Source organism: Juglans microcarpa x Juglans regia, chromosome 8D, assembly GCF_004785595.1.
Source record: "Juglans microcarpa x Juglans regia isolate MS1-56 chromosome 8D, Jm3101_v1.0, whole genome shotgun sequence".
Taxonomy (NCBI): Eukaryota; Viridiplantae; Streptophyta; class Magnoliopsida; order Fagales; family Juglandaceae; genus Juglans; species Juglans microcarpa x Juglans regia.
Window position 1 is genome coordinate 10,855,658 of NC_054608.1, and position 12,728 is coordinate 10,868,385.

The window sequence follows — 12,728 nt, forward strand, 5'->3', positions numbered from 1 at the left end:
GTGTCTACTCTTTCAATATTCACAATCAATAAAATAAATAAAAAATTTTACTAGTGCATGCCATGCATATTTTATCATTTAAAGAAAGAGGAAAGTGATGAAATAATAAAATATTACTTTTTATTATGAATAGTAGCTAATCATATTTAAAAAGGATTTAAGATTTATTGTAGCTCAAGTCAACTATTAGTTAGTCCAATATAAAAACTTTTTTCATATCTAATTAAAGTTTAGACTTATATAATATTTGATTAATCTATTACCAATGATCTTAGCCGTCCCTGATACAATGCTCCTCGTTAATCGCACTTTATAAATTATTAAATTATGATTTTGTCTTGCGATCAGTTTTCTTTTTGAGTATTTTTATTGCTTATTCATATCCAGGATGGCTTTCCGTTTCGTCAGTGTATTGTCAATCATAGAGAATTGGCTATCATGACTGCACTAGAGACAGTACGTGAAGCGGACTTGGAGATAGATAGACCACTTGATATGCCGGCGGGCGAATATAAAGCCACATACGATGCTCCTCGTTAATAGACGTTATAAATTATTAAATTATGATTTTGTCATATATATGATCAGTTTTCTTTATGGGAATCATAGAGAATTGGCTAGGAAGCAAACAAGATCTGGAACTTTATCGGATTTTTGCTTTATGGAAACGATGTTTGACGAACCTTGACCTACAAAATGACTCAAAAAGAAGTATACGCTCATCTCTATATAAACCCCTGTCGACAACCAAAACAACCATGCTCTTTGAATTCTTGTCTTTCACTGCTTTTATGGCCATTATACTTGTCCTATTTCTCTTTTTCTTATTTCTACTTTGGATATGGAGGAGAACTCAAAAAACTGCCCCTCAAAAGATACTTCCACCAAAAGCAGGTGGTGCATGGCCTATAATCGGCCACCTCCACCTATTACTATTAGGAGGGATGCAACCAGCTCATATAACCCTAGGTGACATGGCTGACAAGAACGGACCAATCTTCAGTATCAACTTGGGCATGCATAGAGCTATAGTAGTAAGCAGTTCAAAGATAGCTAAAGAGTGTTTCACTACCAACGATAAAGTCTTTGCCAACTATACAAAAGCTTTGGCGGCAGAACTCATGGGTTACAACTACGTCATGTTCGGATTCAGCCCATATGGTTCCTATTGGCGCCATGTTCGAAGAATAGCCACTCTTGAGGTCCTCTCAAATCACCGTATCGAGATGTTCAAACACATCCAAGAGTCAGAGGTAAACACGGCTATAAAAGAGATCTACGAGTACTTGTCGGCCAAGAACAACAATGCATTAGTGGAGATGAGAAGATGGTTCGGCTATGTAACCCTAAACGTTGTGTTTATGATGGTTATAAAGAAGCGAATTGCTTGGATTGTAACCAAGGATGAGGATGAAGGAAATGATCAATGTCGAAATGCGATGAGAGATTTCTTTGTGCTGAGTGGGACATTTGTAGCATCATATGTGCTTCCATATCTAAGATGGTTCGACTTGGGTGGGTACAAGAAGGCAATGAAGAAAACTGCAAAAAAATTAGATCAGGAGCTTGAAGGATGGCTAGAAGAACACAAGCAAAGAAGAATTTATGGGGAGGTAAAGAAGGGACATCAAGACTTTATGGATGTGATGTTGTCTATTTTCGTTGATAGTGAAGTGAATTCAAGTTATGATGCTGATACAATCACCAAGGCTACTTGTCTGGTATGCTTTTGATAACCCTATTTAAGCTAATTGCTTTGCTTTTATATTTATTGAATATAAAGATCATTCTTGATTTGTTAAGCAGACTGATCACGAGTACCTTTTTTTTTTTGTTTTTCTTTCTTTTCTATTTATCCATTGGAGTTTAACATACTATCAGGGAATTTTTCCATATCTTCAAAATGAATCCAACTCTCTTGTTATGGTAACTACAAAGGGTAACCTCTCCAAATTCTCAATGAATTTGTTGGTTCTTGTTTGTAAAAAGAAAATGGTAGATTTCCCGGCCAGCTTGGGCAAGGGTGTTGGAAACATCCGTCTAGCTTCCAAAGTCCGCCCAAATGGATAAATCTTGGTCCAATATAAAAAAAAAATTTACATTTTAATGGTGGCCCATTATTTTTCAAAATAAGTGTACGGAATTCGCATAATTTAAGATTGTATATAATATTATTAATATTCGTCCAAAAAAAATCATTTCAATTTAAAAAAAAAAAAATCTATTTCTTTTTTAAACACAAGATAAGCCCGAGCTAGACGAGAGCACTCATAAAAAATTTGAAGGAAAAAAAATACAAACAGACTGCAGAAGCGAGAGGAAATTGCAAGTATTTATCATAGGCATTGCTCTCTTTTAATCTTTTGAGGGGAATAGTTTCGTTGAGTTCTATTTTAGTTTAATATGGTAAAATTATAAATAACATATACATACATGCTGACACTTTTGCAGGGCCTCATCTTAGCGGGTACAGATACAACGACGGTGACAATGACGTGGGCACTCTCTCTACTTCTTAATAACCGAGAGGTTCTTAAGAAAGTCCAACAAGAATTAGACCTCCAAATTGGTAGAGATAGGTCAGTGATGGAATCATATGTGAAAAACCTAGTCTATCTTTAAGTTGTTATCAAAGAAACAACGTTTATATCTCGCTGCGCCACTTTCTGCGCCGCACGAGTCTCTTGAGGATTGCACTTTGGCAGGTTACCACATCCCAACGGGCACCCATCTTCTTGTTAATCTATCAAAGATTCATAGAGATCCACAAGTGTGGACAGATCCAACAGAATTTCACCCAGAAAGATTCCTTACAAGCCACAAAGATGTTGACTTTAAGGGCCAGCATTTTGAGCTCATACCATTTGGTAGCAGGAGGAGAGTTTGTCCAGGAATCTCATTTGCACTTCAAGTTATGCAACTCACACTTGCGAACTTCTTGCATGCCTTTGAGATTTCGACAGTACCAGCAGATGAACCAGTAGACATGACTGAGAAAGTCAGACTTACATCCCTAAAAGCCACCCAACTAGAAGTCCATCTCACTCCACGCCTTCCTTCCTTAGCATATGCATGATCATTTGAGTATATGTTAAATAGGTACAATATTGTCAAGGAGTTTCGTAATGATCTTCATGCACAAGGATATATATTTAGAAATGCTTTGGCATGCTCGCTTGTTCTTGTTTTTATTTTTATTTTGGCGTGTTCGCTTGTAAAAGTACGTACCTATCTTATGCATATTAGGGGATCTTGTACCACAATTTCATAATTAAAGTATAGTAATTTGTTTTTTGGAAAATTTATTGTACATGTCCTTGGAATTTGATATTTTTCCAAACTGATCCTGAAGTTGAAAAAGGTTCCATAAAGATCTTTAGGGTTAAGGTCTCTATTAAAATGATCCCTCCATCCTATAGGAAATCAGAAAAAAAAAAAGGAAGGGATACTAGCTCTTTGCACTAAACTATGTGTAACCATATAGGAACCAGAGTAGCTAGGTATGCAAATTGGAATTGTTTTCCTAAGTTAAAAGACTCTTTCTAGTGACATCATCATTATATCTGTTACGTTGGGGGACGTAGAAACCAGATTTGTCTTTACCCACGCACGTTTATAACCTGGCAAATGATCCCAGCTGAAAGGTCCTACAATACATACATTGAACACTAGATGAAAGACGAAACTAAACTCCTGCAAGTTATTCTACGTCCCTGGGAACTGCATATGGACTTTTAACATTTCAGCTTACATTTTGCTTTCGGTACTGCAAATGGGCTTCAATGCGTCAAGCTGGGCTTCACCTCTAGCCGTATATAATATACACATTTTAGCAAACAACTATAAATTAGGAATAAATTTTGACTTGATAACTTTCTTAATTGAATTAATGTTTTCTAGAACTTTTAATTAAATTCTAACATTTAGAGCGAGAGATAAAAATATAAAAACATAAATAGAGGCTATGTTTACCTCCTTGTTGGGTCATGCATATCTATAACTAGCCAAGCAAAACATAAATCACTTTGTCATCAAAGTGAGTGCATTGAAAACAAGGCCACGTTTACCCCCACAACAAGGTTGTACATATTTGCAGTTAGCCAAGCAGAACGTAAATCACTTTGTTACCAATGTGAGTGCACTCAAAACAGATACAACAATTTCACACTTGTGCCAAGGTCAAAATAGTGATGGTCGAAGTGGCTTACCAGTGTCGACGACAGGGAAAGATCGGAGGGTGGTCGCATGAAGCATCCCATGGAGAGAAGGACATTGCAAAAGGAGAGAGAGAGTGCGTGTTCTTTTTTGGGGGGGGGGGGCTATGGAAGGAGAAGTGGTAAAACAAAGCCCTTGGGTCAAAAGGGTGCACTGCACCACTTTTCTATTTTTCCTACAAATGGGCTGGGTTTGACATCCCTTCCCTTTATAAAAATTTTGTCCCCATAATTTGCAAGGGTCAGGGTCCTTACATAGTGAGCGAGGGATCATATGAACATTTTGTATCCAAAATATACTCACTTTTGATATGAGACAAGAATACTTACCCCTCAAATAATTGTGAATACTTAACCCATATCTCTTCCTCAAGCTCCCAAGAAACTTCATAATTAGGATTATAACTAGACAAAACGGAATAACACTACTAGTTTACTTAGAATTTTTAGAAATTTATAGCATAATAAAAATCTTGTGATTTTTGGATGCCAAGTGGGCCACGACTGGAAGAGTGCCACATTTCACACTAATGTGCCAGGTCACTGGCCAGTAGACCCTTGAATTTGAACGCCCAAGCATACGTGGTTCCATCCTCACCATCCATTTGATCTTAAGCCTACACCTGTCAATAAATTTAGATTTGCTTCTGCTTGAGTATGCACAAAGCTTAAGCTGAGTAACACTCATTTCCCCTTCAAATGTATGGTCTGCACAATCGAGAGCATTCTCCTTTCTTTTCTTCATTTTATCTCTCCACACACACCCTCCATTTATCTTCTGCTACCTCTTCTCTCATACACACATCAAATTAACTACACAATCCTTTCCTTGATTAGAAATTGTGAGAGAGTGGTAAGTGTTTACCAACTTTGCATTAACTTTCAAATTTTGCTGACTGTATAACTTTCTTTCCTGTTTTCTGTATTTGATTCATATGTATGTTAGCTAGTCATTGGAAGTATTTTCTAGTAGTAAAATGGTTGTTTGATGATGATTTTGTTGGTTAATGGTTTCAGTTAGCAAACTTTGGAGAGTAGTTTATGAATCATGTGTTTGGTTGTTATAGGAGCTTTGTCATGAGTTTGACTTCCATTTGAGCCTCTAACTTGAGTATTGGTTTGAGCTTTAAAATTGATAAAGATTTGATTTTTATTGGGTTGCTTGATGCGTTTGCAACCTGATTAAGTAAGAAAAGGGGACACATTTAATTGTTTTATGATTTTTACTTGAGATTCAAAAGGTTAGAGAATAAGTTATGCATTGTATATGTTTTCTGACGAACGCAAGCTAGGATGTGGCATTATACTAGTGAAACTCCTTTATCTAGTCTGGAGTGAGTAATAATGGAGTGGAGTCCCTAGATTGGCAAAAAGCTGTCAATGACTTAGATTTTGGAGCAAAGGTAAGACCATTCTCGTGGATGGGTGTGCTAGGATCCTCATGGTGAAGGTTGTCATAAATAGTCGTGTATAATTTTATTTAAATACACATTATTTTATTTATGCTTCAAATTAGGTTTATTATGCAAGAGGGTTACTAATATGATTACGTGATATTTTACCTTCTCGCAGATATAGCGTCGAGCCCATTAATTATATGTCTTAGGTGACAAATGTTACATTCAATAATCTTTCCAAGTTTTTCATAAACCTTTTTTTAACTATTTCATGAAGTTGTTTAATTTTTTTATTGGATGTTTTTTCTTGAACACCATTTGGTTTAATGAACTTGCTACTATTTAATCAATAGTTTCTATGTTAATATTTTATTTCTTTACTTGTTGAGATAAAAAAAAAACAAAAAAACAAAAAACAAAAGAAACATTTCAAGAAGCCATATATAGTTCACGTAAACATATGTCTTGTTTACCCCCTAGCAGGATCGTGCATATCTACGATTAGTCAAGCATAGCATAAATCACTTTATCATCAAAGTGAGTGCATTCAAAACAAAGTCACGTTTACCTAATGGTAGGGTTGTGCATATTTGTGGTTAGCCAAACATAACGTAAATCACTTTGTCATCAAAGTGGGTGCACTTAAAGCAAATGCGAAAATTTTCATACATGTGGCAAAGTCAAAATAGTGGCCATCATTTTGCACTTGTGGCAAGGTTAGAATAGAAGCCACCATTTTACACCCGTGGCTAGGTCAGAATAGAGGCCGCATTATATACCGTTAAAGAAACAACACAATACTGCTTAGAAATATAGTCACCTTGAGTTTAAATGTTCTAGTCAACCACAATCCAGTGAGACAGAGTTATCTACAACAGCAATTAGAACTTATCTAGATAAACTTCTTTCGTTACATGGTTTCTATCTTAGTTGATAAGTCTTATATGTAACAATGTGTTCTTATCCAAGAGTTGTTACTTGTTAGCAAAGCTTATCAAATGTAAACTAAATATATGTTGTAATTCTATTTAAATACGATGAATGCACAAGGATATCATTCCGCCAAATAACAAAATCCAATCATTCTTTCATATACCTGTGGCAGGGCCTGCAACCAAAGCAAAATAGAATCTTTTGCCTCAGGGTTTACAAATATAATGCAAGAACAAAAAAAATGTACTTAATAGGTAATATCGTATGATCAGATAAAAATCTCAGACTTCATATTCACATTTTATGCAATAAAGAAACATAGTACAAAACAATTGCACTTGTCTACCCCAGTCATGATAAAATATTATATTTTATTTCTCAGATACAAAGAAAAGTGCAGAAAATCAGCGTAGTTGGTATTGCAACAAAAATATGCAAGTTTTCTCAAAAATCAACATCGACGTATTTTAGGCAAAATCTAGTATATAAGTATCGTTTAGCTGACTTTTGTGGTATACCACCTGAGCTTTGAACCCGAACAATAGCAATATCACAACCTAATCCAAAAATATCAAAAGCATGTTAATAACTCCAGCCAATACAAAACCTACCTAACTAAAAATATTCTATAAACCAAACTATGGCTTAATAAGATACAAAGTCCATGAGCCCAAAAACTACCCATAAACAAATAGTCCATCATAGTGCCTCAAATTTACAATCGCCCAAGTACAAGATCCAAACGCAATAGTCCACCAATAGATTAGCCTAATCTCTTTTAACTTTTGCCACAATGACGTCACCATTTATAGCCGTACTCTCGACTCATCAAAACACCAAATCACATTTTTTTACATCTATTCCCTCCTTCATCCACAATAATATTACAAACAAAGGACCCTCCAAACATCAACCAACCAAAAAATCACCCGACTACAAATTCCAACATGAAAAACAAGGACAAGCCAAACTTCTCGGCACCCAACACAAGAGTCTAGCAAATTAAACAGTGGTTACATAGCTAAAGTTTGAGGATACGTTACCAAACTTGAAGCGGTGATCCATTGCATTCGAAAGCAAGGCGACACTATCTATAGATGTTCAAGATGCTCTGTCACAATGAAAAACTAGGTCAAATCCAAGTTTGAGATTGTGCATCCCCTCATATTCTGCAAGTAATGCCACTAGGTATCCTAGTGGTCCAACGTTCCCATTACTTGGTACAGTCCGATATATCTTGGGCTTAGTTTTCCCTTTAGCCCAAACCTCTTAACACCGTTCATAGGTGATACCTTGAGATAACCCAAATATCGTCTACTAAGGTCAACTCCATTCTCCAATTATTGGCGTAGCTCCTCTACCTACTCTAAGTTGTGGCCATCCTTGTGCGTATAAGCTTGATCTAATTTTAGGTCGAACCACCTAAGTTTCACCCACCACATCCCAACATATTGGAGATCCAAACTTCCTCCCATACAGTGCCTCGTAAAGGGCCATTTGAATAGTCGTCTGGTAACTATTATTGTGTACAAACTCGACGAGTGGGAGATGATTTTCTCAAGATCCCTTAAAATCTAATAGACAGGCTCTAAACATATCCTCCAACATCAGGATAGTCCTTTTTGAGTGTCCATCAGTTTAGTGCTCATCATCTTTTGTAAACTCTTCCCAAAGTTGGAGGTAAATCTCAGATCTTGGTATGATACTATGGTCTTAGGGACTTCATGTAATCTAACTTATCTCCTTTATGTATAGTCGGGTGTGTTTACCTACTGTGTTCATAATGGTAAACGATTTATGATCATCCATATGGCATCCTTTCCACTAGGGTCTTTGGGCAATCAAACCACAAAATCTATGGCGATATCTTTTCATTTCCATTCAAGAATAGGTAACAGTTGTAGATTCCCCACCAACCTTTGGTGCTTTGTCTTTACCCTCTAACACATAGCACACCTCTTGATGAAGTGGGTGGTTTCTTGCTTCATTCCTTCCCAATAGAATCTCTTCTAAGGATCTTGATACATCTTCGTTCCTCAAGGGTGTATCGAGTATGACTAGGAATGAGCTTCGGCTAGCATCTATTCTAAAATTTTCGAATTAGCTAGAACTACCTTCTACCCTTTAAGCTGCAAGGTCTCATCCTTGCTCAAGCTTAAATGCCTAGGCCCTTTGCCTCTATAGACTTTATGTCGAATCCTCAGTAATTCTGAGTCCTTTTCTTGCTGGTCCTTATACTTGTCAAAATCTCTTACCCTAATCTGTTGCAGGGCAGTGAGAATCTCTTCTTGTGGTCGGTCTTTTATCATTAGGTGTTGCATTCCTTTCAAGAGTGTGTCTAGCTCTAAGAGTTCTCTCACGTCTCTCATTTTCGAATTGCGAATTAAGGCATTAGCAACTAAACTGGTTCTTTCTGGGTAATAATTAATTTTGCACTGATAGTCGCTAATAACCTCTAACCACCTTCCTTGTCTCATGTTAGGGTTCTTTTTGGTAAATAGATGCTTTAAGACTCTTATGATCTACCTCGCAATCCTCCCTGTATAAATAGTGTTGTCATATCTTTAAAGGAAACACAATTGCTGCCAACTCCATCTTGTGTTTTGGGTAGTTCCTCTCGTGGTCCTTCAACTCTCTAAATGCATAAGCTATCACCTTACATTCCTGCATAAGGATGCAACCTATGCCATACTTCGACATGTCACTAAATACCACAAATGGCTTATGAGGCTAGGGTAAGGTTAGAGCAAGGGCCTTAGTTAACCTCCTCTTTAGCTATTCAAAACTCAATTCACACTTGTCAGTCCAGACGAATTTAACATTCTTCCTGGTTAACACTATGAATGGACTCGACAATCTGGAAAATCCTTCCTCAAACCTCCGATAATAGCTAACAAGTCCTAGCAAACTTCTCACCTCTTGCACAGAGATTGGTTGTTGCCATCCTACTATCCCCTCAAGCTTACTTGTATTGATCGTGACTCCTTCCATGGATATCACATGATCGAGAAATTTCACTTCTTCTAGCCAAAACTTGCACTTGTTGAGGTTGGTGAACAGCTGATGGCCCTTGAGCGTTTCCAACACCAATCTTAAGTGGTTTTCATGATCTTCGGCACATATGGAATACACTAAGATGTCATCAATAAAGACCACTACAAATAAGTCACAAAATGGTCGAAACACTATTTTTGATGTCCATAAAAGCCGCTGGGGCGTTAGCTAACCCAACAAGCTAAACTCATAATGGTCACACCTAGTCCAAAAGGTGGTCTTTGTTATGTTTCCTACCTTAATCCTCAATTTGTGATATCCTGACCTAAGGTCAATCTTAGAAAAACACCGTTGCTCTCTGTAGATGAACAAATAACTCATCTATCATTGGCAATGGGTACCTATTCCTTATGGTCACCTTATTCAGTTCTCAGTAGTCGATGCACATCCTAAGGATCCCAGCTCTCTTTTTCACGAACGGTACCGGTGCTCCCCAAGGTGAAATTCTAGGACTGATAAATCCTTTTCACGAGCCATAACCCCTTATGTAAACCCACTACGGAAGTGACCCTTCTGGTGGAGTGTGGGCTTTTGCGTACTATTCTGCTACGCTTCTCAGTATTTTTCATGTTATTCCAGAATGCTTACATATCTGCTCCTATCTTTCTTAGATTGTTGATCACCTTTGGTGAGTAGCTCTTGTCTCATCAAAGCCACCACCGATCTCTTCAGCTCCTCATTCTCACCTTCACGGTTGGCGACTTTTCTAGCTTGCCTACCATAAGGCGAGACGCTCATCTCCACCTCGCGTTGGGATGTATCTCCCAGGAGTTATGCAAGCTGCTTACTCTTCCACATGTTGGACTAGTTGCACTTAGCAACCACCATAACTACTTTCTTCACCAAACCAATGACATGTCCCTCATCTTTCTTTCCACTCAACCCCATTGGTGGTATGTCCCTTTGCACTGGTAGGGCCTCCACACTGCTTGGAAATTCTGAAACAAACCATCAATTTTTTCCCTAAAAGTAACTTGAAACAAAAAAGTTTGGTCCAAAAAAAATTAAATTTGTTGTAGTTAGATGATGGAAAAAGTTTCTAAAGACAAGAGGACAAGTTTCTTTTGTCACATTCATTGAATTTTAAACTTAGTTTCTATACTTTTACAGTTCGTGGACATCTGGATAATATTTTCATCAAAATGATGGGAAAAGCCAGATCGTGACTCTGTATCGTGCGTAGGGTTGTATCATAGGGCTTGGGGATAAATAATATATAAGCCAAAACCGTGTGCAAAGATCAGTTTTTTATCCGCACATTGTAATATTGATTGACAGAGTTTTGGATTGGCCTTAATATATATATGGATATCTTTGTTTCATTAATGAATAGCACTTGAAGTTGCCATATTCATTTGGAATTTATAATAAACTATCTCTGTCATACAATCTGTAGCATATCCACTGCGATCAAAGCCCTAATATATAATTACAATATTAAAGATGGATTTGTCAATCTTTGGTTAACGGCAGCCAGTTACATCACAGTTGTGGAAAAAGCAAAGAAACACACCAACATATTGAAAGTCGATTTGACATGGTTTTATTCTAACAATTATCCAAAGATTTGTCTACTATCTATTCTTACTTAAATGCCCTGTTGTAATTGAAGAATGAGATTTTAGGTCAAGACTAAGATTGTATTAAAATTTGATAATCACAAGTGAGAAAGATAATTTTAGGACATGAATCCTATAATTTTTATTGTTTCTTGTGTGGTTTCTTTGAACAACTTTAAATGCTCGTTAAAATTTATAGAACCCATTATGTGTCTATATATTTTCTACTTAAGATTCTCAAATATTATTATTGAGGGCTTGATCATCAATTCAGCCAATTTATATATATATATATATATATATATATAATATCTGTAACGCCCTTAACCCGGGTGGCTTGGAGAATTTCTACTTGTCACTCATAAACATATCTCCCAACACATCCAAACCATAAACTCCAAAAACTTCATAAATGAAATCAATCTCAAATCTTCTCAATAATCTCATTACAAACTCCACACAATCTTTAATGCAATAATAATAAATCAAAGGGGTCCATAACTTCCCGATAATCATAACAAACCAACTAAATATTTCATAAATCTTACTAAACTCAAGACATAAATAAAACTCAAAGATATTAAAACTAAGAACACCAGAAGTCCTTCTTCTACCAACATCTCCTCAGCTTAGACACAACCAGCATTCTAATCCAGGTCCTCATTTGGACTCACCACATCATCTGAAAAATATTATAATGATAGGGGTGAGTCATCAACAACTCAGTAAGCAGAAATCATATGCTAGTGTGCAAACATGAGCATTTATCAAGGAGAGTATGCAGAATAAAATATTTTTCCAGAGTTATCATGCAGAACATAACATATTTTCAAAATAACAGAGCGATGGTTTTAAAACAAGTAAAACCCATGGTACTTTGGCATAACATAAACTGAGTATCATCATCAAATCAAAACAGAGCATCGAACAGAGCAGAGACCATGTTTCACCCCCGTGGTAGGGTTGTGCTAACCCCGGTGGCCAAACCAGGCAGAGACAGAGGTGAAATCTTTCCTTTATTCTCCTCGGAGCCTCGAGTGTGCACACAGAAAAGACCACAATAAAACCACTTTGTTTCCAAAGTGGGTGCACTCAGAGACAGAGAAGTTGGTACCAACCCAAACAGAGCAGAGCATAACAGAGCAGAGCAGAGCAAAGCAGAGACAGAGCCAGATACGAAAACCAGTACACCATGCCAAAGGTTTTCAGATGTTATAACAAAATAATACAGAGTACCAAAACAGAATCAGACAGTTATACACGCTGAACACAAAAGCCAGAACATCTTTCTAAATAAATGCACAACTTTTCAAATCCTCAATATCGCTCTTTTTCCAGATTTCAGAAAACATATGACAGAATTTAGCTCAGGTCTACACAATGCATGCCAAAACATATTTTTTTTTCCTTTTTCACACAGATTTCATGAATAATGCAGATGAGTGACCGAGGTTGATCTTTATTTTCACAAGTTCCCAACATAACACAAAATATGCAAGTTTTTCATAAAATTAGCCTCAGTCTTATTAACTTGTATAAAACCTAGCATAGGAACCCCACTTACCTGACTC

The 12,728-nt window shown here is 36.8% G+C and overlaps 1 protein-coding gene across 1 annotated transcript; it reads left to right on the forward strand.

The window, feature by feature from the left end:
* Positions 1-737: 737 nt before the first annotated feature.
* On the forward strand, positions 738-3,301 carry LOC121242768 (cytochrome P450 CYP82D47-like). The gene is given in 3 exon segments (XM_041140720.1): positions 738-1,721; positions 2,452-2,639; positions 2,641-3,301. Coding segments are annotated over 3 exon segments (1,587 nt in total). The 5' UTR covers positions 738-758; the 3' UTR covers positions 3,077-3,301.
* Positions 3,302-12,728: the final 9,427 nt, after the last annotated feature.